The 24,531-nt window shown below is 33.7% G+C and overlaps 1 protein-coding gene and 1 non-coding gene across 2 annotated transcripts; both read left to right on the plus strand.

Annotated features, from left to right (window-relative positions):
* Positions 1-1,135: 1,135 nt before the first annotated feature.
* LOC112773707 (small nucleolar RNA R71) lies at positions 1,136-1,243 on the plus strand. Its single transcript, XR_003188244.1, has one exon. It is a non-coding gene; the product is annotated as a small nucleolar RNA R71 (small nucleolar RNA).
* A 13,432-nt stretch (positions 1,244-14,675) lies between these two features.
* Positions 14,676-16,266, plus strand: LOC112770257 (small ribosomal subunit protein uS2). The gene is made up of 4 exons (XM_025814643.2): positions 14,676-14,940; positions 15,072-15,269; positions 15,506-15,731; positions 15,940-16,266. Exons 1-4 carry the CDS (start codon positions 14,878-14,880, stop codon positions 16,020-16,022), a joined length of 570 nt encoding a protein of 189 aa, XP_025670428.2. The 5' UTR covers positions 14,676-14,877; the 3' UTR covers positions 16,023-16,266.
* Positions 16,267-24,531: the final 8,265 nt, after the last annotated feature.

The raw sequence follows: 24,531 nt of genomic DNA on the forward strand, positions 1-24,531 counted from the left end.
AAGGTATTATGAACTTTCCAGGATCCTGTTTCTTCTGAGGCAATGTCAGTTGATCTAGATCACTTAGTTCATTGGTGAACAAGGGAGGTTCATCTTCCCAAGTCTCAATACCAAATAATTTGGCATTCAGCTTCATGATTGCACCAAGAAACTTGGCAGTTTGCTCTTCAGTAACATCCTCATTCTCTTCAGAAGAGGAATACTCATCAGAGCTCATGAAGGGCATAAGGAGGTTTAATGGAATCTCTATGGTCTCTAGATGAGCCTCAGAGTCCTTTGGTTCCTCAGAGGGAAGCTCCTTATTGACCACTGAACGTCCCAGGAGGTCTTCCTCCTTGGAATTCACGTCCTCCTCTCCCTCATTGGGTTCGGCCATTTTGGTTATGTCAATGGCCTTGCACTCTCCTTTTGGATTCTCTTCTGTATTACTTGGGAGAGTACTAGGAGGGATTTCAGTGATTCTTTTACTCAGCTGGCCCACTTGTGCTTCCAAATTTCTAATGGAAGACCTTGTTTCATTCATGAAACTCACAGTGGCCTTAGATAGATCAGAGACTAAGTTTGCTAAGCTAGATGGATTCTGCTCAGAATTCTCTGTCTGTTGCTGAGTGGATGATGGAAAAGGCTTGCTATTGCTAAACCTGTTTCTTCCACCATTATTAAAGCCTTGTTGAGGCTTTTGATCCTTCCATGAGAAATTTGGATGATTTCTCCATGATGAATTATAGGTGTTTCCATAAGGTTCACCCATGTAATTTACCTCTGCTATTGCAGGGTTTTCAGGATCATAAGCTTCTTCTTCAGAAGATGCCTCTTGAGTACTATTGGGTGCAGCTTGCACTCCATTCAGACTCTGAGAGATCATATTGACTTGCTGAGTCAATATTTTGTTCTGAGCCAATATGGCATTCAAAGTATCAATTTCAAGAACTCCCTTCTTCATAGGCGTCCCATTGTTCACAGGATTCCTTTCAGAAGTGTACATGAACTGGTTATTAGCAACCATGTCAATGAGTTCTTGAGCTTCTGCAGGCGTTTTCTTTAGGTGAATGGATCCACCTGCAGAAGTGTCCAGTGACATCTTTGATAGCTCAGATAAACCATCATAGAATATATCCAGGATGGTCCATTCTGAAAGCATGTCAGAAGGACACTTTTTGGTCAACTGTTTGTATCTTTCCCAAGCTTCATAGAGGGATTCACCTTCTTTCTGTCTGAAGGTTTGAACATCAGCTCTAAGCTTGCTCAGCTTTTGAGAAGGAAAGTACTTGGCTACGAAAGCTGTGACCAGCTTATCCCAAGAGTTCAGGCTATCTTTGGGTTGAGAATCCAACCATAATCTAGCTCTGTCTCTTACAGCAAAAGGGAAAAGCATGAGCCTGTAGACTTCAGGATCTACTCCATTAGTCTTGACAGTATCACATATCTGCAAGAATTCAGTTAAGAACTGAAAAAGATCTTCAGATGGAAGTCCATGAAACTTGCAGTTCTGCTGCATCAGAGAAACTAATTGAGGTTTCAGCTCAAAGTTGTTTGCTCCAATGGCAGGAATGGAGATGCTTCTTCCATGTAAATTGGAATTGGGTGCAGTAAAGTCACCAAGCATCTTCCTTACATTATTATTATTTTCGACTGCCATTTCCTCTTCCTGTTCGAAAATTTCTGAAAGGTTTTCTCTGGATTGTTGTAATTTAGCTTCTCTTAATTTTCTCTTCAGAGTCCTTTCAGGTTCTGGATCTGCTTCAACAAGAATATTCTTGTCCTTGCTCCTGCTCATATGACAAAGAAGAGGGCACAGAAAAAAAATAATAATAATATGGATCCTTTATACCACAGTATAGGGATCCCTGTGTGAGTAAAAGAAGAGGGGGAGACAAAGAATGTAATATAATGGAAGAAACACAACTGTGAGGAGGGTTGAGATGTGAGATGAGATGTTAGTAAATGAATAAATAAATAGAATAAGATGGGAGAGGGAGAATTTTCGAAAAATATTTTTGAAAAAGAGTTAGTGATTTTCGGAAATGGTTTTTGAAAAATGTTAGTATTTTTCGAAAAATTTTTAAAATCAAAAATAAAAATAAGAATAATTAGTTAATTAAAAAGAAATTTTTGAAAAAGAGGGAAGATATTTTCGAAAATTAGAGAGAGAGAGTTAGTTAGGTAGTTTTGAAAAAGTTAAGAAACAAACAAAAAGTTAGTTAGTTAGTTGAAACAAATTTTGAAAATCAATTTTGAAAAGATAAGAAGTTAGGAAGTTAGAAAAGATATTTTGAAAATCAAATTTTTGAAAAAGGTAAGAAAAGAAGATATTTTTGAAAAGATATGATTGAAATTAGTTTTTGAAAAAGATTTGATTTTTAAAATCACAATTAATGACTTGATTCACAAGAAATCACAAGATATGATTCTAGAACTTAAAGTTTGAATCTTTCTTAACAAGTAAGTAACAAACTTGAAATTTTTGAATCAAAACATTAATTGCTATTGTTATTTTCGAAAATTTGGTATAAAAATAAGAAAAATATTTTTGAAAAATATTTTTAGAATTTTCGAAAATAACTAAGAAAAAATGAAAAAGATTTGATTTTTGAAAAAGATTTTGGAAAAGATGAGATTTTTAAATTGAAAATTTGATTTGACTCATAAAAACAACTAGATTTTAAAAATTTTTGAAAAAGTCAAATCTAATTTTCGGAATTTTGAGAAAGAAAAAGGGAAAGATATTTTTTTTATTTTTAATTTTTTTTATGATGAGAGAGAAAAACACTAAAAAGATGCAATGCATGAAATTTTTAGATCAAAACATGTGATGCATGCAAGAATGCTATGAATGTCAAGATGAACACCAAGAACACTTTGAATGTCAAGATGAACACCAAGAACATATTTTTGAAAAATTTTTAATGCAAGGAAAACATGCAAGACACCAAACTTAGAATTCTTTAATGCTTAGACACTAAGAATTCAAGAATGCATATGAAAAACAAGAAAAGACACAAAACATGCAAATGCAAAGATCAAACAAGAAGACTTACCAAGAACAACTTGAAGATCATGAAGAACACTATGAATGCATGATTTTTTTTCGAAAAATGCAAGATGCACATGCAATTGACACCAAACTTATAACATGACACATGACTCAAACAAGAAACACAAAACATATTTTTGATTTTTATGAATTTATAATTTTTTTGTATTTTCTTTTAATGTTTTTCGAAAATCATTTTAAAAAAGAAAAATAAGGATTTCAAAATCTTTAATATGAATTCCAGGAATCTTGTACTCTTTAGTCTAAAGCTCCAATCTGAGGGTCAGACATGGCTTAATAGCCAGTCAAGCTTTAGAATGGATTTACATCCATTGAGGTGATTAGTTGAAGACCAATCCCAAAGGAGTTTGGGTATGGCTTTTCAGCCAGATAGGATTCAACATGTTACCATGAAACTCTAGAATTCATTCTTGAAAGTTTTGAAGCCATAGAATAATTTATTTTTGAAAACATTATTTTTATTATTATTATTATTATTTTTTCGAAAAAAAAAAAGAAAAATTTTTGAAAGATTTTTGAAAAATTTTTGAAAACAAAACAAAAAGAAAATTACCTAATCTGAGCAACAGGATGAACCGTCAGTTGTCCAAACTCGAACAATCCCCGGCAACGGCGCCAAAAACTTGGTACGCGGAATCGTGATTACACTTTAATTATGTAAAATTCATTGCTCTTTCTTTCCCTGGAAATGGCGCCAAAAACATGATGCCAAGACCATGGTTCACAACTCCGTGTAACTAACCAGCAAGTGCACTGGGTCGTCCAAGTAATACCTTACGTGAGTAAGGGTCGAATCCCACGGAGATTGTTGGTATGAAGCAAGCTATGGTCACCTTGCAAATCTCAGTTAGGCAGATATAAATTGATAATGGTGTTTTCGAATAATAAATAATAGAATAGGGATAGAGGTACTTATGTAAATCATTGGTAGGAATTTCAGATAAGCGAATGGAGATGCTTTTCGTTCCTCTGAACCTCTGCTTTCCTGCTATCTTCATCCAATCAGTCTTACTCCTTTCCATGGCTGGCTTTATGTGATACATCACCACTGTCAATGGCTACTTTCGGTCATCTCTCGGAAAAATGATCCAATGCCCTGTCACGGCACGGCTAATCGTCTGGAGGCATCACCCTTGTCAATGGCTTCATCTTATCCTCTCAGTGAAAATGGTCAACGCACCCTGTCACGGCACGGCTATTCATCTGTCGGTTCTCGATCATGCTGGAATAGGATTTACTATCCTTTTGCGTTTGTCACTAACGCCCCGCAATCGCGAGTTTGGAGCTCGTCACAGTCATTCATTCATTGAATCCTACTCGGAATACCACAGACAAGGTTTAGACCTTCCGGATTCTCTTGAATGCCACCATCATTCTAGCTTACACCACGAAGATTCTGGTTAGGAGATCTAAGAGATACTCATTCAGTCGAAGGTAGAACGGAAGTGGTTGTCAGGCACGTGTTCATAGGGAATGATGATGATTGTCACGTTCATCACATTCAGATTGAAGTGCGAATGAATATCTTAGAAGCAAAATAAGATGAATTGAATAGAAAACAGTAGTACTTTGCATTAATCTTTGAGGAACAGCAGAGCTCCACACCTTAATCTATGGAGTGTAGAAACTCTACCGTTGAAAATACATAAGTGAAGGTCCAGGCATGGCCGAATGGCCAGCCCCTCTGATCTAAGAACCAGGCGTCCAAAGATTGTCAAAAAGACTAGTAAAATGTCCTATTTATAATAAACTAGCTACTAGGGTTTACATGAGTAAGTAATTGATGCATAAATCCACTTCCAGGGCCCACTTGGTGTGTGCTTGGGCTGAGCTTGAGTGTTGCACGTGTAGAGGTCCTTCTTGGAGTTGAACGCCAGTTTTTGTACCAGTTTGGGCGTTCAACTCTGGTTTTGGATCCTTTTCTGGCGCTGGACGCCAGATTTGGGCAGAAAGCTGGCATTGAACGCCAGTTTACATCATCTATTCTTGGCCAAAGTATAAACTATTATATATTTCTGGAAAGCCCTGGATGTCTACTTTCCAACGCAATTGGAAGCGCGCCATTTTGAGTTCTGTAGCTCCAGAAAATCCATTTTGAGTGCAGGGAGGTCAGAATCCAACAGCATCAGCAGTCCTTCTTCAACCTCTGAATCTGATTTCTGCTCAAGTCCCTCAATTTCAGCCAGAAGATACCTGAAATCATAGAAAAACACACAAACTCATAGTAAAGTCCAGAAATGTGAATTTAACATAAAAACTAATGAAAACATCCCTAAAAGTAACTAGATCCTACTAAAAACATACTAAAAACAATGTCAAAAAGCGTATAAATTATCCGCTCATCACTCCTGCAGTTTATCCTCTTGGTAATCCTACTCAAAATGCCACAGACAAGGTTGAATCTTCCGGATCAGAGAATGCTATGCCTTGGTTCTAGTCTTTACCACAAAGACTCTTATCTCCCCATACCTCGGTTGAACTGATATCTCGAGAAGTCCCCAACGAAGTCATGGATTAGCTGTCTAAGAGATGTATAATCAAGCTCGTGGTTCAGTGTTGTCCGATGAAAGACTCACACTTTACCCATGTAGAATAGAGATAACTTGTGACGGTTCATCTCATTCATAAGGTTGAAGAACGAAGATACATCTTAGAATAGAATCAAACACGAATTGAAATAGAACAGTAGTGCTTTTATTAATTCATAAAACTCAGTAGAGCTCCTAACCTTAACCTAGGAGGTTTAATGGCTCATACTGTACAAAAGAAAAATACAATTCAAAAATATGGCATGAGAGATCAAAAGTTTTTAACATGGGTGAACTCTTGTCTATTTATACTAATCTAATAACTAGGGATTACAGAAATATGATATGCTTAGGCTTGTAGTGCAAAAATCCACTTCTGGGGCCCACTTGGTGAGTGTTTGGGCTGAGCTTAAGTGTCTTCCACGAGCTAATAGGCTTCTTAGGTGTTGAACGCCTGCTTGGGACACCTTTTTGGGCGTTGGACGCAAGCGGCTCCCTTGCGGGTGTTCAACGCTAGGAAGGGGGTACATGGCTGGAGTTGAACGCCAGTTTTGGGCCTTCATCTCCAAAGACAAGTATGAACTATTATAAATTGCTAGAAAGCCCTGGATGTTAGATTTCCATAGCCATTGAGAACGCTCCATTTGGATATCTGTAGCTCCAAAAATACTTGCTTGAGTGCACAAAGGTCAGATCCTGACAGCATCTGCTATGCTTTCCTTGCCTCTGAATCAGACTTTGTCAAAACTCTCAGATTTTAGCCAGAAAATACCTGAAATCACCATAAAACACAAAAAATCAAAGTAGAATCCAAAAATGTGAATTTTACACTAAAACCTATGAAAATATAATAAAACTTAAACAAAACTTACAAAAACTATATGAAAATGATGTCAAAAAGCGTATAAAATATTCGCTCATCAACCTCCAACCAATTTCTCAACACCCAACATAAACCTCTAAACTTACTTAACAATTCTTCCTCCTTAATCATCATCCAAGAAATACTCAGAAACTTCCTGCTCAAGGCGTCCGCCACCACATTACAATATTACATCAACACGTATCCCAAGATCTTCTATAACGCATCGCAGTAATCCTCGAATAATTCATTAGGTTTAGGTAACACGAGTATTGGTGCTGTAGACAATCTCTCCTTCAGAGTTTGAACACTCTCTTCACGGTCAAACATCTATACAGATAGTGTATCCTTGTGAGTCAACTTAATTAGAGGCAATACGGTCTGTAAGAATCAAAGCTTCTCATCTCTTTGTGACATCGCATACTTACGTGCTTCATTTCCCGCATTCAGAAGTCTTGCTCTACGGAACTAATGTCTCAATGGTTACCCCTAGAAATTGTGCGCAACGCAAAATCAAGCTCGAGATGATTTTGGAAAGGATACTAAGTTCAAAAGACGAATGAACAACACAAATGGTGTTCGCAAGAAATTAGAAGGATGTCTTGTATGTAATCAAACAAAGTTGTAGAGAAATAACGAAATGCACAAGAAGAAGAACTAAGGTGCATCTTAAGAAAGTAATCTGAATCAAAAACCTTGATAGAAAAAACAAGGCGTATCGAATCAAGTAAGTCTCAGCTGATTTCAAAGGAATCAAGTTCGTGAAGTAGAGTAACTCAACTCACAGTGAATTTTCAATATTGAAGAATTGCTTGATTTGTACCACAACAAGCTTAGGCTTGAAAGGACAAATTCATGCATAGATACATGTGCGTAAGGAATAGAATTGCGAAAATGGTCAAATCATATTTCAAGTAGAAATCCAAGATAAAAATTCCAATGTAAGTTACAAAAGAAGACTAGATCGAGTCGTAAAGATTCATAAGCACTCTCTCGCATAAAGAATTTGGTCCAAACTTAGCTCAGTATCTAACAATTTAGTAGCCACAATGGTAAATCCTCGATAATCCTCCCCACTTCATTCCCTCGTCACTGAATTCAGATAATCAGTCCGCGCAACTATCGGCATTTCCGATTCCTTAGATATAACTCAAGTTGAACGTTCAAAACAATCCAAACCGCTTCCGCTGCGTCATTCTGATTGTTAGCTCCAAAGAACCTAGCCATCCCTCTATGTTAATCTAAAAATCGCTTTGTCTCATTAGCTGTAAGTCATGGATCGATTGTTCATTTGGAAATTACGATTCTCATAGTCTAATCACGTGTTATGAATGAATGTCGCACTCCAATATTATGCAAAGCAGTTAAAATCTGGTTACTAGTTCATAATTACCTTGGACCAGAGAATTAGACTTGACTGCATCCCAACTTTTCCTATTTGGACAATTCCAAGCCATATGCCCTGGTAACCCAAAGCTGTAACATAGACCTGACTCGGCCCTGCACGGCTTATCTTGATGGTACTTTCTGCATCTCGGGTACTTTAAATTATCTGGTTGAGTCCTCACCTCCTTTTCCTTACCAGGTCACTAACGGTTGTCGTTCCTTCGATCATCATTCTTGTCATGAGGTTGTGGATGGACATAACCATTCCTTTTGAAATTATGGCTCCTCGGTCTAATCTTTCTTCCATTCTCCTTTTTGTAGGATTCTCGACGGTCACTTCTAAATTTATTTCGAGACTTCCAAGATTAATTCCAGGAAAAATGAATTTATTCTCTCGGATTATAAAATTAAAATTTGATTTTGTAAAGCAAAGAATCGATTTTTCAAACAAAGAATCGATTCTTTGAGTTAAAAATTAAAATATTTGATGTAACGACTAGTACAAATTGATTCCCTAGCAAAAGAATCGATTCTTTCTCTGGCAGAAACCTTGTAATGGCTAGTTTTAACAAAATGACCCATTTTCACCAACCTTGCAATGTCTCCAAAGTTTTGGATGGCTATATCATATCATAACCAAGCCTTTGTCCAAACTTTCTTTTTAATATACTTCAATTCCTACACAAATCAAAGTTATATTATATACAATTTAACAGATATACACAAGTTTATGTTAATAGAGTTTCATTTGTAATTATCTACTCTTTCAAGAGAGTTTTCACTCTTGTTTTGAATGTCACAAATTGTAAAGAAAGAGTTGTGTAGCCCTTTCTTAGTTCATGAAGTTAGGATTACTTCAAGGTTGTAGTGATACTTTTTATACACTATTGTCGATGTGAATACCAAGCACTCAAGGAGCCTGTCCACTCTATTAAGGTCAAGCTTTTCCATTGAGAAAGGATTCAGTTTGTCTGTTCATTGGAGTAAAGTGTTTATTGAGCCTCATGGATCAGTTTGCTTTCTGTCTCTGATCCCAAATATGAGTGAGACCAAGATGGCTGACTGGAGTGCCACAATCTCGCTTCCTCGGCAAAACACTTGAAATTGGAATGGTTTCAAATTCTTAGAAAAGTCTCTAATAAGTGAAGTGGCTTAGTATAAGAGTAGTGATCGAATACCGTAAGATGTAAATTAGTGTCGTTGTAGTAATTTATCAAGCATCCTTAAAGCTTAGCAATATAGTGAAAATTTCTGACACTTTAGTAGGAAAGACTGAACGTAGACATAGAGGTTATGCCAAATCAAAATATATAGGAAAAGTATAGGTGAACAATAATTTTAGTGAACAATATGAACAATGGGGTTACAAATGTAAATTACTCATAAATTTAATTAATGATATAATTAATTTAATTAGAATAATAACTATTTTTTAAAATTTGAAAAATCATCTTTTTGGATAAAGAACAGTTACTCGTTTCCTATCCTCTGAAACCATATCTCCTCCCTATCTTGGTGGTCCTTCCCAATAACAAAGCCAGCCTTTCCCACCCACTCACAACCGACGCTGCCTCCCTAAGCGGAGAAAAATTTTTTTCACCACACCCCACAACCAGCACACCGTGCAGCCCGCCCCAAGTCTCCGTGATCACGCACTGTGCAGCCCTTGTAGCCCAAGGCCTCTACCATTGCAGCCTCCACCATATTTCATCTCTCACTCTCGGTGGACCTTCCCCGTCCTGGAAGCCAGCCATCGCCGCGCACCCGCAGTCGATGTCGCCTTCCTTTGCGCCAACGTCCGACTAGCCCCCCAAGCCACGATTTTTTTTTACCCACAACCGACAACCCGCAAACCGTGTAGCCCCCGCAGCACACACGAAGCCAGTTCGAGCATCGTCGCTGCCGCACTCGCTCCCTTGCACCGTCCCTGACTCGCCCCCTCGCACCGTCCCTTCTGCGCCTGCGCATCGCTTCTGCTCCCTCGCGCCGTCGCTGACTCGCCGCTCGCTGACCCGGTGCCGAACATCCTCTACACGAAGCAACAAAAATCACAACCAGATTCTTCCTGCCCTGGTTCCTGTTTTTTTTTTTCCTTTTTTTTCTTTTATTTAAACTGGTATTGGAATAAACCTTATGAAATTTTTTGATGAAAATGGAAAACCCAGACTGAAAGTGATTGGAAGCATATTGGATCGTCCTGCTTATAACATTCTTCATATTGGAACTCTTTTTGTTGTTAGGTATTTTTGTAAATTTTCTTAATGTTATTCTCAATTTCAAAACCCCACAGGCTTGCAGTAGTAGCTTCTGCCAAGAATGAACTTGAACTTGTACATCAATAGGTTGGTTTTCATTATTTTTTTTTATGTCACTAATATTGTGATTTATATTTAGTTTCTTTTATTGTTCTAGTTCTGTCACCAATTGGAAGAATATCAGAGATTTGGAACATAATATTGTTCATCCATTCAGTTCAATGAGAAAGTCTTTGTTTTAGTTTGTCATTGATGTTATTATTATAGAATACTTGATGATAAGAAAAAAAAAGATTTCATCTGATTTTATCTTGATAAATGACTCTTGTCACTGTGACATATTGAAATAAAATAATACTAGTACGTAGTCCACTACATTACATTTCCTTTCTCAGCAACTAGCCAGTGAAAATTAGAAAAAATTAAAGAGGAAGAATAACCCTGATTTGTCATGGAGTTTCTGCATTCTAGCTGAAAGTGATATCTTTCATTTTAAATGAAGCATAGCAAAAGGGTCTGAAAGCTATGTTCCTATCCTATGTATCCCTTGTAATGTGCTGAATGAAACTTGTGCTAACATATTCAAATCTGAACTTCCTTCCAATTTATTGAAAGTCAATTGAACAAGTATCTTTTCTAAGGGAAACCTTTTACTACATTTATGGCCATATATATTACAATGACCTTGTAGCAAGCTGAAGGTTAATTGCCACTAAATCATTTGACTACTGAGCAGGTAATTGATAAAAGATTTCACATTTGATTTATATAGGTAGCTTTTCATTAATATACCATTTATTATTTCATAACACATGACTATTAGCTCAGAAGCATTATTTTTCTTTCTTCTATCTTGATGAAACCATCATTATTCGAGTCTTGTTACCTATTAGCATTGTTTATTCTATAAGCTAATAAATTTGCATTTAGATTGTAATATTTCACATGTAAAGAGACGGAACTTAAATATCTAAATCAATCAATTCTTTTAATACAATGCAACACCAAACTCTTTTTTATATGGTTGTATTTTGTTTTCTTTCTTCTCTCAGTGTGGAAAAACATGAAGTATATTTCTTCTCTCATTATTAAGTGTTTAGTTGTTTGGATTGGATTCAAATAAATACAATTAAATTATGTTAGAAGTTCATTTTACTAGATATACGGATGATTATTTTTATTATTAAAAGGATGTTTGGTTGTTAGTATTAGATTCAAATAAATACAATTAAATTATGTTGGATGTTCATTTTACTAGGTATATGGATGGTTATTTTTATTGTTAAGTGGATGTTTGGTTGTTAGTATTAGATTCAAGTAGATACAATTCAATTATGCTGGATATTCATTTTACTAGGTATACAGATGGTTATTTTCATTGTTAAGTGAATGTTTGGTTGTTAGTATTAGATTCAAGTAGATAAAATTAAATTATGCTGGGTTTCATAGGTATACGAATGGTTATTTTCATTTTCAAGTGGATGTTTGGTTATTTGTATCAATTAATTATTATGTACCTTATGTGAATACATAAAAAGCTAAATTTTCTTATATCTTTAAGGAATTTAATTTTGATGCATTGATTGTGTAAAAAGTTTTATCTAATCGACGAATCACATCTATTTTTTTAGATGATTATTCACGTAGTCAAAGTAAAATAGCAGTAACAATAATTAGATACATGAATAAAACTAATTTACACTAACAATATATTAAAATTAAATAATCTTTTAGTCGTTAGAAAGAGTTACTAAAAAATTTTATCATTCTCAATATATATAAATTTTATAGATAGTAGTGTAAATTAAATTGTGACAAAGATTAAATAAGAGTGAACTCACCCTTGTTTTTAAACAAAAAGAGTTAGCTTTGTCATAAAATAGTTATCTTACTATTGCTGGCTAACTGCAGTACATGATCATTGATCACTAGTAAAATGGTCAATTCCAAATCATAATTTTTAATTAAAATATGTCGGATGTTCAATTCACTAGGTATGCAGATGATTATTTTTATTCTTAACTGGATGTTTATTTGATTGAGACACAAGTTAAAAAAAAAATACATAATATCCATACATTTGTGACTAAAAAAACATCATAATGTCTTATAAATAAACTCTAACTATTCAACAAATAAACAATATCAAAGAGGGTTGTACTATTTTTACTTTTATTCGACTTATTTTTTTCTTCTTTTGTCGGTCTTTTTCTTAGACAATTCTTCAATCCGTTGTGCCATTGTCCTCGACTCATCTTTATGGGTAAGCTACATAAGAATTCAAGCTGGAAACCATTGGTATAACTCGAACAAACATCTCTTTATTGAACTACAAACATCTCTTTTTCTTATTCTATTATTAGCTAATTAATTTTATTACGAGAACTATATTTCATATGTAATTCAGGAAAAGAAATTGTGGTAGATTAAAATAACGAACTATAATTATTATTCAATTATTACATCTGAATTAAAATTTATAGTGATTCGTTCATAGTGTAATTGTATCTACATTGAAAAAGAAAAGAACGTATTCCATATATTACTATAAACTTTAATTCAAATATTTAATTTTTTTAAAAATCTATTAATTGATTTGTCTAATAGAAAAAAAATAGAAAAGCAAATTTAATAATTAATTTTTTCTAAGAACAAAAATATTCAACTAAAATTATTTTTAGAAATTGATTTAATGTATTACTCTAAAGTTTAAACTATGAGTGTAGGGTAGTTATATGGTTTAAATCTATTTAGCATGTTGTTTAAAGTTTCAACATTGCATTTTATTTCGTTTAGAAAAATATTTAAAATGTATAATAATAATAATAATGAGTCTAAGGTAGGGAGGGAAAAGGTTTTTCTGTTGGGTCAAAAATTGGGGGGTGTGGATGGAATGATTACAATGCTAGTAATTAAGATAATTAAAATTAGTATTTAAGGAAAATGGATGTTTACAAGTATACTTATGTTAGTAATCTAATTGGACTAATTTCTAAGGTTCGTTGTTCATATTATTCAACTAAGTCATTGTCCCCCTAGTATTTTCCAAATATATATTATCCTATGCACTTTCTCTCAACTCTATTTCATCTATTTTTATTGTCATTTAATTTACCAAGTGGTGTGGAACGTATAGCTCTTTATAAAAGTTTAGGAGTTGCTCAAACCTTTGAAGAAGGTATTAGTACGTTACTATTTATTTTTACTTTGTTTAATCAAGTGGTTGAGAACGTATAGTTTCTTATAAGTGTTTAGAAATTGACTTAAACCCTCAAAAAATATAAATACAAAATTATTTGTGCATTTATTTTATCTTTATTTAAATTTTGAAAAAATATATAATGATTTTTTGGATAAGAGTAGAACTTAAATTTATTTTAAATATAAAAATTAAATTAGTTAAATTAAATATTAAAAATATTTTTAAATTGAAATTGACTCACAGAGGCCGCACCTGAGTTTGAGAAATTACGTTTGAACAAAATGCTTTTCTTTTTTTAATCATATTGAAATGATTGGGTTATTTTATTGGTTTTATGACAATAATATGAGTGGTATCATGCTTTCTAATAAATAGAACTGAAAGAGTGAATATTTTTTTAAGAATTTAAATATTTTCACTACATATATTTTCGGTTTGAAATTGATAACTATGTTAAAAAAGTATTTTATTTTATTTTTTAAAAAAACCAGAAAAAGTAAACATGCTTAGGAGGAGGAAGAGGAGGGCATTGGTGTCATTTCACAACAAAACTAGGGTTTAGAGAAACAGAAACGGATCCCCTTAAAATACCCTTCACTCCAAGTAACTAGCTCGTTTGATACTGCGGCTGCTACGAGTTGGAGCTTCCATTGTCTCCAAATCTCTCAAGAGCGCAAATCTGCACTGCAACCATGGCCACTTCCGCCGCCACCACAACTGCCGCAGCGCCACGCCAGCTGTCACAGAAGGAGCAGGACATCCAGATGATGCTTGCTGCTGAGGTCCACCTCGGAACCAAAAATTGCGACTTCCAGATGGAACGCTACGTCTTCAAACGCCGAAATGATGGTCAGTCTTCGTGATCTTTTTCGTTTATCCTTTTGGATTGTGAGTCTGAATTATTGAAGAGTGTGTCGATTATGGTGAGTTTGAAGGGTATTTTGCAAAATGTTATATCTTTTCAGTCTCAAATTGTTTATTCTGATTTGGATTTTTTCATATTTACTCAAACTGTAGTGAGTAGTTCAGTTTTTGAAATCTAATGCAAACAACACAGATGTGCGTAGTTTTTTTTTTTATATTCGTTGCTCTTTTGTGAATTTTGTATTCGATTTTTTTACATTTATCTTTTCCTGTATCTAGGGTTCCTTTTTGATATATACTTTTTATAAATTTGTTATAATCTAGTGGTTTGTCAATTTTTCTTTATTTGTTTTGTGTTGTCTATTCAAAGAGTCAATTTAATTTTTAATCAGGATTTTGATACGAGTAAGTGTATTTTGTATGACCACCTTTGTGTTCAAAACAGCTTATTATCATAATTTTATGATAGAGCTTATGAAAGCATTTTTATGTTTGGTTGATTTTTCGTATTCCTTGTTCCCAGGTATATTTACATAATTAACCTTGGCAAGACATAGGAGAAGCTCCAACTTGCTGCTAGGATTATTGTTGCTATCGAGAACCCGCCGGACATCATTATTCAGTCTGCTAGGCCATATGGTCAGAGAGCTGTCCTTAAGTTTACACAATACACTGGTGCGAATGCAATTGCTGGAAGGCACACTCCTGGAACATTCACTAATCAAATGCAAACATCCTATAACGAGCCTCGTCTACTCATTCTGACTGATCCAAGGACTGATCATCAGGTGCCACTTATGTTATTCACTTGTTTCACTATTAACTGTCAATATGTTTTTTATGGGAGTTTGAAATTCTGTTATTAATTGATCTCATTTTGGGTTTGTTTTTCTATTTTTTTTCAAAAAAATATGTGCAGCCCATTAAGGAAGGTGCTCTTGGAAATATTCCGACCATTGCCTTCTGTGACACCGATTCTCCGATGCGCTATGTTGATGTTGGCATTCCTGCCAATAACAAGGGGAAGCACAGTATTGGTTGTCTGTTTTGGTTATTAGCAAGGATGGTTCTGCAGATGAGGGGTACTATTCGTCCGGGGCTTAAGTGGGACGTGATGGTAAACTAATTTTTGCTCTTAACAGATTGAACTATTATTATTTTGTAGCACTTTTAGATTTATTGTGTTTCCCAATGTCTGCATTGTAAGTGTCTGATCTCGTATGCACTTATTTAGAACAATCTTTCTTGCTGTACATACAGGTGCAAAAAATTTCATATTTTAACAAAAGATAGTAGTCTTATTATGTGGTTTCCTTTGAACCTTAGCTAAATTTGTCAACTTTTCATGTGTAGGTGGATTTATTCTTCTATAGAGAACCTGAAGAGGCCAAGCAACAAGAGGAGGAGGAATTACCAGCTGCCCCAGAATATGCCATTCAAGATTTTGGTGCTGCTGGCATTGCCGGCTTCCCCGCAGCTGATGGGGAATGGGGGGCTGTTACAGCTGAACAATCCTGGACTGAACCAGTTCCTCAGCAACCCATTGCAGCTGCTCCTGCTAACTGGGCCCCAGACGCCGGTAAGAATAATTATTTCCACTCTGGATCTGTTAAATTTGATACAACATAATTGTCGTATTTGCTTCTAATATGTTCTAGTCAAATAATTCTGGGTTGTTGTGTTGAATCATTCTCCCTCGATATGCAAGAAAATCTGTGCGCCTTAACATAGTTCTGTCAAAAACTATGATGGCAATTTATTTGACCCAAGTTCTTTTGTATCCGCAGCTGCAGGTGATTGGGAGCCAGTTCCAGCTCCACAGGCTTCCGTTCCTGCACCTGGAGGTGTTGCTCCCACTGGCTGGGATTAGGCATCAAGTTTGAAATTTTGTTTCTCTGTTTTCTTTTCTTCCTGAGCAATTTTCCTTCCCGGATTATTTCTTTAGGAAACATACATATTTAGTATTTTGTAGTCTTGGTATTTTGAGTTTTGTTAAAATTTTGTTGACGTATCAATGGAAGCTTGTTTAGTTTCAACAATTTAAGAGGTTTCGTAATGGAAGTTTGAGCAGTTAATTGACAACGACATGCTACTTTTTGCATGGCAAATTTGTTCTTGGTGATTGTTCTTCGGTTTTATTAGTATTGAAAAATATAGATAACCTCAGTATATAAAGTACAATAAAATAAACTTAGGTATTTCCCAATAAAATATATGAAGATCTAAAGTTAATTATTAATTTATTATAAGTCTTTTTGTAAACAAGAAATTTTTATAATGTTTACGCCTTTACGGGAATAGTTTTGACATGGGTTTTTTTAATTAAATAAAATAATCATAATTCACAAGTCAAACTAAATATTTATTAATTTAAGGATAAATTTAAATTGGTGTTCAAAAAATTTTAGATTGAGTACTTTGATCTCAAATGAATAGAGATTCTCGAAATTTAATTATAGAGTAATTATCTAAATCAGTCTCTAAGGATTTTAAAATTGGATATTTTAGTCCTCAAGAAAAATTAATACACAGATTAATTTTCAAGGTTTTATTTCCGTAGACAAATCAGTCTTCAATTTATTTTTCGACAGAGTAATTATTCAGATCAGTTTCTAAGAATTTTAAAAAGAGTAATTATTCAGATCAGTTTCTAAGAATTTTAAAAACAGACATTTTAGTCCCCCAAAACAAATAATGTACAAATCAATTTCCAACGTTTTTCTGTTAGACATAACAATACTCCGTCTAAAAATAAAATAAAATAAAATAATTATTATTATTATTATTATTATTATTATTATTATTATTATTGCACAATAATACTATATTATATTTTTTTGTATTTTTTAGACAAACACTAATAAATTTATTCATTAGACTGTATTTAATATAATCAAAAGATATTCTATGTAAAAAAAATATGTATTAAAAAAAATATTTTAATTTGGATTTATATTAAATACATATTTTTTTAATACAAACATATTTTTTAAAATAGTATATCTTTTGATTATATTAAATACAAAAATATCAAATAGTTTTAATCTTGAATTTCTTGTAAAATAATTTTATCTTTGTCTAAAAAATACAAAAAATTATAGTACAATATTATTATGCAATTAATAATAATATAATAATAATAATCATAATCAATAAAATTATTAGAGATTAATTTACCAGAAATTCAAGTTTAAAACCATTTGATATCTTTGTATTTAATATAACCAAAGATGTACTATTTTAAAAAATATGTTTGTATTAAAAAAATATGTATTTAATATAAATTTAAATTGAAATATTTTCTTTTAATACATATTTTTTAATACAAACACATTTTTTTTACATAAGACATCATTTGATTATATTAAATACAAAAATATCAAATAGTTTTAATCTTGAATTTCTTGTAGAATAATCTCTAATAATTTTATTATTATTATTATTATTATTATTATTATTATTATTATTATTATTATTATTATTATTATTATTATTATTATTATTATTATTATATACATAAGAATCTAATGAATAAATTTATCATTATTTTTGTCCAAAAAAATACAAAATAATATAGTATAGTATTATTGTGCAAATAATAATAATAATAATAATAATAATAATAATAATAATTTTATTTTAATTTATTTTTGGACGGAGGACGGTTATGTCTAATAGAGAGAAACGTTGGGGATTGATTTGTACATTAATTTTTTTTGGGGACTAAAATATTTATTTTTAAAATCCTTGGGGACTTATCTGGTTACTTTGCCAAAAAATGAACTGGAGACTGATTTGTCTGCCGGAGTAAAGCCTTGGGATTGATGTGTATTAATTTTTCTTGGGGACTAAAATGTCCGATTTTAAAATCCTCGGGACTGATTTGGATAATTACTCTTAATTATATAAGGAGTAATTATTTAAATTAGTCTATAAATTAACTTTGTATTACTTAATGAAAATAAATTTTGAAAATTATTTTATATATTTTAAAATTTAGAGGACTAAAATGTCTTATTTTAAAAAATTTAGAAACTGATTTGTATAATTATTTAAGATAACTTTATTCATTGTTCTAGAAATTTAATTTTTATAATAAATTTGTAGGGGATTTATTTGTAACATGCATATTAAAAGTTTGATTGAAAGTGAAAGAAGAATCAATTTACTTGATCAGAATACGATTTTGAAAACTAAACCCGTCATTCAACCGATAGAGATAGAGGTTCAAAGTTTTAACTGAAGTTGAATTAGATTGAACAAAATAATATATATTTATGTATAAAATATACATCTTTATAGAAAAAATTTGATTTTTTGTATTTTATTATTTTAAATCGGTTAATTGTTAAAATATCATACCAATACGACTAACTAATCGATTTTTTTGTTATTCCAGTTGAATCGGTCGGTTCTTAAAATTAGGGATGACAAAAAATTCACAACTGTGGATACCTGCGGGGATTACTCGTGACGGGACCCGTAAAATCTCCACAAGGACAGAGACTTGTCCCGCAAATAAATAGGCACGAGGATAGAGATTGAGGTACCCGCTCTACAGAGACCGCAAAAAAATCAAATGTTAAATATATTTTTTTTACAAGGTGCTTTAAAAATTGAATTTTGATGTAATTTTCTTGCCAGCATTATTAGAAAGACGAGATAGTTTTATCCTAACAAAAAAGATAATTTTACGTTAAGGATATTTTTTTCAGCACTTCTTATCAATTACCAACAAAACTTTTAAATAATGAAAAAATTTCTAGAGATCGAATTTTTATCTCATAGTTTATGTACTTATTAAATAATGTTGAGTTAAGAATTTAACTAACTTAATTTGATGATGACAAATATTATTTTATTGGGTTGTTTCTTGTTTCTTGTAACTTGTACCAGTGAGGTACCCCTTTCTTAGTTGGGTAAGCACTAAAAGGAATAGTAGGTATTAGCATAGCCAAGTCAAGTTAGGTTAGAACTTGAGAGGGAAATAATTGTGTCAATCTTGTGGAATTGGTGTATGTAATACTTTAACTATAGTGGAAATTCCACCATTGTTGTGGTGGAGATTGAATGTAGGTTGCATTGCACAAGACAAGTGAACCAGGATACATGATGGTGTCAGCTTCTCTCTTCCCTTCTATATTCTGTTTTTTGATATTCATGAGACAAAATAAAATTGTCTCATAAAGTTTCCGCTACTGAGTTCAAACAGATTTAGATTGAAAGTTTGCAAATTAAAGGGTTATTTCATTAAAGTAAAAGAAGGCCATAGATTCAACCCTCCCCCTTCTCTAAGCCTTCTACAACCTACAATTGGTATCTAGAGGCAAGGTCTCAAGAATTAAGCTTCACCGCTTGGAGCAAAGGTCTAATGCGAACAACTTGGGCTCAACCACAGTTGCCTATACTCTAACTGAAGGCCAGTCAAACAACAGGCCTCCCTTCTTCAATGGGAAGAACTATGCTTACTGAAAAGAGAGGGTGCGGATCTTCATCCAATCCATTAATTACAATATATGGAAGATTGTTGTAAGCGGCCCTAAGATTCCAACAAAAACAAGTGTTGATAGAGTGGTGACTCCAAAAGAAGAAATTGAATGGAATGATGACGACAAGAAGAAAATGGAGCTGAATGCTAAAGTGATCAACCTTTTTCACTGTGCTATCAGCTTTGAGGAGCACCGAAAGGTGTCTAGATGCAAGATAGCCAAAGAAATCTGGGAGAAACTTCAGGTTACACACGAAGGCACTAAACAGGTCAAAGAAACGAGAATTAATATGCTGCGAAAAGAGTACGAGATGTTTAATACGAAGGATGGAGAAAGCATTGATGAAGTGTTTGAGAGATTCTCAATAATAATCAACAACCTCGATGCTATGGGTACAAGCTACTCAGAACAAATCCTAGTGAGAAAACTCCTTATAAGCCTCACAAAAGAATGGGAAACAATAGCCACTGTCCTAGCCGAGAGTAATAACATAAGTCCCATAATCTATGATGAGCTGAGAGGAAAACTCCTTGCCTATGAAGCCACACACACAAACCCGGACTCAAAGAAAAAGGGAATAGCCCTTAAGTAAAAAATAGAATAAAAAGAGAGTGAGTTTAGTGATGATTTTTCAGATGATGAACTTGTGTGTTTTGCTAGGAGACACAGAAGGTTAATGAGGAACAAAGGCAAGCACAAGGGGTCAAGCTCAAAGGAGTACAAGAAGGACATGAGCAAGGTGACTTGTCACCACTGCAAGGAAGCTGGACATCTTAAGTACAACTGTCCAAAACTCAAAAAGGAGGATAAAGGAAAGAAAGAAAAGAAACGAGTACTCATGGCATCTTGGGAAGATCTTGAGAATGATTCGGATGAGGAAGAAGACTCCAAATGCAAAGCACAAATCTGCTTCATGGCTGGTGATGATCAACTTGATGAGGTAAATTACTATGACCTGTCCATAGATGATTTATATATTATAATTGATGATCTCACCCTAAATTCTTTAGAACTGTTGGAAAAATACAATAAATATAAATTTGAAAAAGAAATGTTGAAAGATAAAAATGATTTTTTGAGAGAAAAGGTGAAGGAAACCGAATGTGCTATGGATATTATTGAAGAAAATAGATTTCTGAAATCTGAACTTGAAAAACTAAAAAGAAAGCACATTATGGATCCTTCTTAAGAGCTTATTGCTGAAAATGAAAGATTAAATGAAATTATTAAGAGATTGAATAGTGATTTAGCTAAGTTTGCTCATAGTTCTAGTAACTTGGACAAACTACTTGCAAATCAAAGACCACTGTTTGAAAAATCTGGTTTAGGATATGTGACAAAAGATGATGCAGTTTTTGATAACTCCTCCACAAAATTCATGGCCTCTTCCTTAAAAATAAAATCCTTCATTAACAAATCTGGTCTGGGACAAGTTCCCACCTATGAAAAGGAATTTGAATATTCTTATTTTGAGGAAACTGAATCATCTTCAAGAACTGAACCTATATCAAACAAGGCGGGTCTGGGCTGTATTTCAACCAATGAGGTTACGTTAAAAAATCTCTCTTTTCAAAACAGAACCTCATTTTCAAAAGGCCCAAATGCTTTCAAAATTTTGGTTTGAATGCTTTTGCAAAAAGGAACAATAACAACAAAAATCAATTTGTCAAAAGAAATGCACATCTTCCAAAAACCAGAAAAACTCAAGTCCTTAATCATTTCCAGCATCAAAATTCGAATCATTTTCAACAACATGCATCAAGAAATCATTGCTTTAATTGTAAGAAAATTGGTCACTCTTACTCACAATGTTTCATTAAAAAAAGAAGAGTAGAAAACCAAATTTATAATGTTATTTGTATTTCAATACACTTGGGCAACCAAGGTAAATTAACTTCAAAGGATCCAAATTAATTTGGATACCTAAAGTTGATTGAAATCTTATGCAGATTTGCCTAGCATTCAAGAAAAATAAAGATATGTGGTACTTGGATAGTGGACGTTCTAGGCACATGACTGGAAGGTCAACCTTCTTCATCAAACTAAACAAGTATGATGGAGGTTTTGTGACCTTTGGAGATGATGGAAAAGGTAAAATAGTTCCAGTTGGAAAAGTAGGTAACAATCACTCTACTTTTATTGATGATGTCTTTTTGGTAAATAGTTTGAGGCATAATCTTTTGAGTATAAGTCAATTGTGTGATTTGGGTTATTTAGTGACTTTCAAAATATTAGAATATTGTGTTGTGAATGAAAATACAAATGAAGTACTATTCATTGCTAAGCATTGTGATAACGTATATGGACTTACTCTTGATGAATTAAAGGATCAAAATGTAGCTTGTTTTCATTATAAAGAATTTGAAAAGTGGCTATGGCACAAGAGATTGGGCCATGCTAGCATGTTTTAAATAAACAAGCTTGTCAAGAAAAAATTAGTAAGAGGTCTTCCTTTGATAAAATTTGACAAAGACATCACTTGTGATGCGTGTCAAATGGGAAAACAAACAAAGAGTTCATTTAAATAAAAGGAAGATATCTCTACTAAAAGACCACTTGAATTGCTACATATTGATTTATTTGGTCCAACAAAGACTCAAAGCTTAGGTGGTAAACATTATGGTTTAGTAATTGTGGATGACTACCCTAGGTTTGGTTGGGTTTTATTTCTTGCACACAAAAATGAAGCCTTCTTTGGCTTTTTAAATTCAAAATAAAAAGGATTTAAAGATCACCTCTATAAGAAGTGATCATGGAACCGAATTTGAAAACCATTTATTTGAATCCTTTTGTGAGAAATTTGGAGTATCACACTTCTCTTATCCAAGGACACCACAACAAAATAGTGTTGTGGAAAAAAGAAACAGAAGTATTCAAGAAATGACAAGAGCCATACTTTGTGAGAGTAATGTTTCAAAATTTCTTTGGGCTGAAGCAGTTAACACAGTCTGCCACATTTTGAATAGAACTATCCTAAGGAAATTTTTGAACAAAACACCTTATGAACTTTGGAAAGGTCACCCACCAAATTTAAATTACTTGCATATCTTTGGATGCAAATGTTTTGTTCTAAATAACAAAGATAATTTGGAAAATTTTGATCCAAAGGCATATGAGTACTTATTTGTAGGATACTCCACAAATAGTAAAGCATATAGAGTTTATCATCAAGATGCTAGAATAATAGAGGAGTCCATACATGTTACATTTTGTGACACTAACTTGGTTCAAAGTATTTTGGAAGATTGTGATGCAGAAAATCAGGTTCAAAAGGATGATGAAAATGACCAAAATCATGAAAATGAAAATTTTGCACAGAAGGAATCTGAAACTGCAGCTTCTGAAAATCCTGCACGAGACAATTCTGTTTTGTCTCGTGAATCTGGAGAAGATCCTGAAACCACCAGTTCCTTGAATCCCTTAGTGACTAAATCTGCTTCTAAGTCAACAAGACCTCATGAATGGAGATTCTTAAAGAACTATCCACAAGAGTTTATCATTGGGGATATATCACAAGGTGTCAAAACTCGTTCCTTTACTAGAAGAGCAAACAAAAAAAACAAACATTACTTTTCTATCTCAAATGGAGCCACAAAGCATCAAGGAAGCTCTTGATGACCCATCTTGGGTAAAGGCAATGGAGGAAGAGCTTCATGAGTTTGAAAAGAACCAAGTTTGGACATTAGTTCCTAAGCCAAATGACAAGAAAGTGACCAGCACCAAGTGGATATTTTGGAACAAGCTAGGAGAAGATGGTAGCATTGCTAGAAACAAAGCAAGACTAGTGGCACAAGGATATGACCAAGAAGAGAGAATAGACTTTGATGAATCCTTTGTCCCTGTTGCCCGAATGGAAGCCATAAGACTTCTTCTAGCTCATGCTACTTATTGTGGTTTCAAATTGTATTAAATGGATGTGAAATGTGCATTCTTGAATGGTGTGATAGATAGAGAAGTGTATGTGACACAACCACCTGGTTTTAAAAATAAGGAATTTTCTAACTATGTTTTCAAACTATCAAAAGCTCTCTATGGTTTAAGGCAAGCTCCTAGAGCTTGGTATGAGAGACTTAGTTCTTTTCTTTTGAAAAATGATTTTCAAAGAGGCACCACAGACACTACTCTATTTATTCAGAATTCTAATGATTCTTTTATTCTAGTCCAAATTTATGTTGATGACATTATTTTTGGATCAGCCAATGAATCCCTTTGTACTGAATTTGGAAAACTCATGACAAGTGAATTTGACATGAGCATGATGGGTGGTGCACGAATCCCCACGCTTCGTACAACTAAACTCGCAAGTGCACTAGGTCGTCCAAGTAATACCTAAGTGAGTTAGGGTCGATCCCACGAGGATTGTGGTTTGAAGCAAGCTATGGTTATCTTGCAGGTCTTAGTCAGACGGATAGGAATTTGTTATTGGATTTCGAAGATGGAATTACAAGGTTTGATTATAAGAATAAGGAGATGGTTAAGGCTTGGAGTTGCTTTGTCCTTCTGGATTAACTCTGGTCTTACTGTCTTCTTCAATTGTGAATGATTTCGTCTATGGCAGGCTGTATGTGATTGACGCTAGTTTGAGCAGCCGCCAATACTCATCCAGATTTGAACCCCAGGGTTAGTGCGGATCCGTTCTGATTGAGGGTGAAGCTCCTGCAGTTTATTCTCCTTGGTGATATTACTTAAAACGCCACAGACAAGGTCGAATCTTTCAGATCGGAAGATGCTGCACCTTGGGTTCTAGCCTCTACCACAGAGACCCTAATCTCCCTATACCTCGGCTGAACTGGTGTCTCGAGAAGTCCCCAACGAAGTCGTGGATTAGCCGTCTAAGAGATGTATAATCAAGTTGGTGGTTTATCATTGTCCGATGAAAGACGCACTCTG

The sequence above is a fragment of the Arachis hypogaea genome, chromosome 18 (assembly GCF_003086295.3).
Source record: "Arachis hypogaea cultivar Tifrunner chromosome 18, arahy.Tifrunner.gnm2.J5K5, whole genome shotgun sequence".
Taxonomy (NCBI): domain Eukaryota; kingdom Viridiplantae; phylum Streptophyta; class Magnoliopsida; order Fabales; family Fabaceae; genus Arachis; species Arachis hypogaea.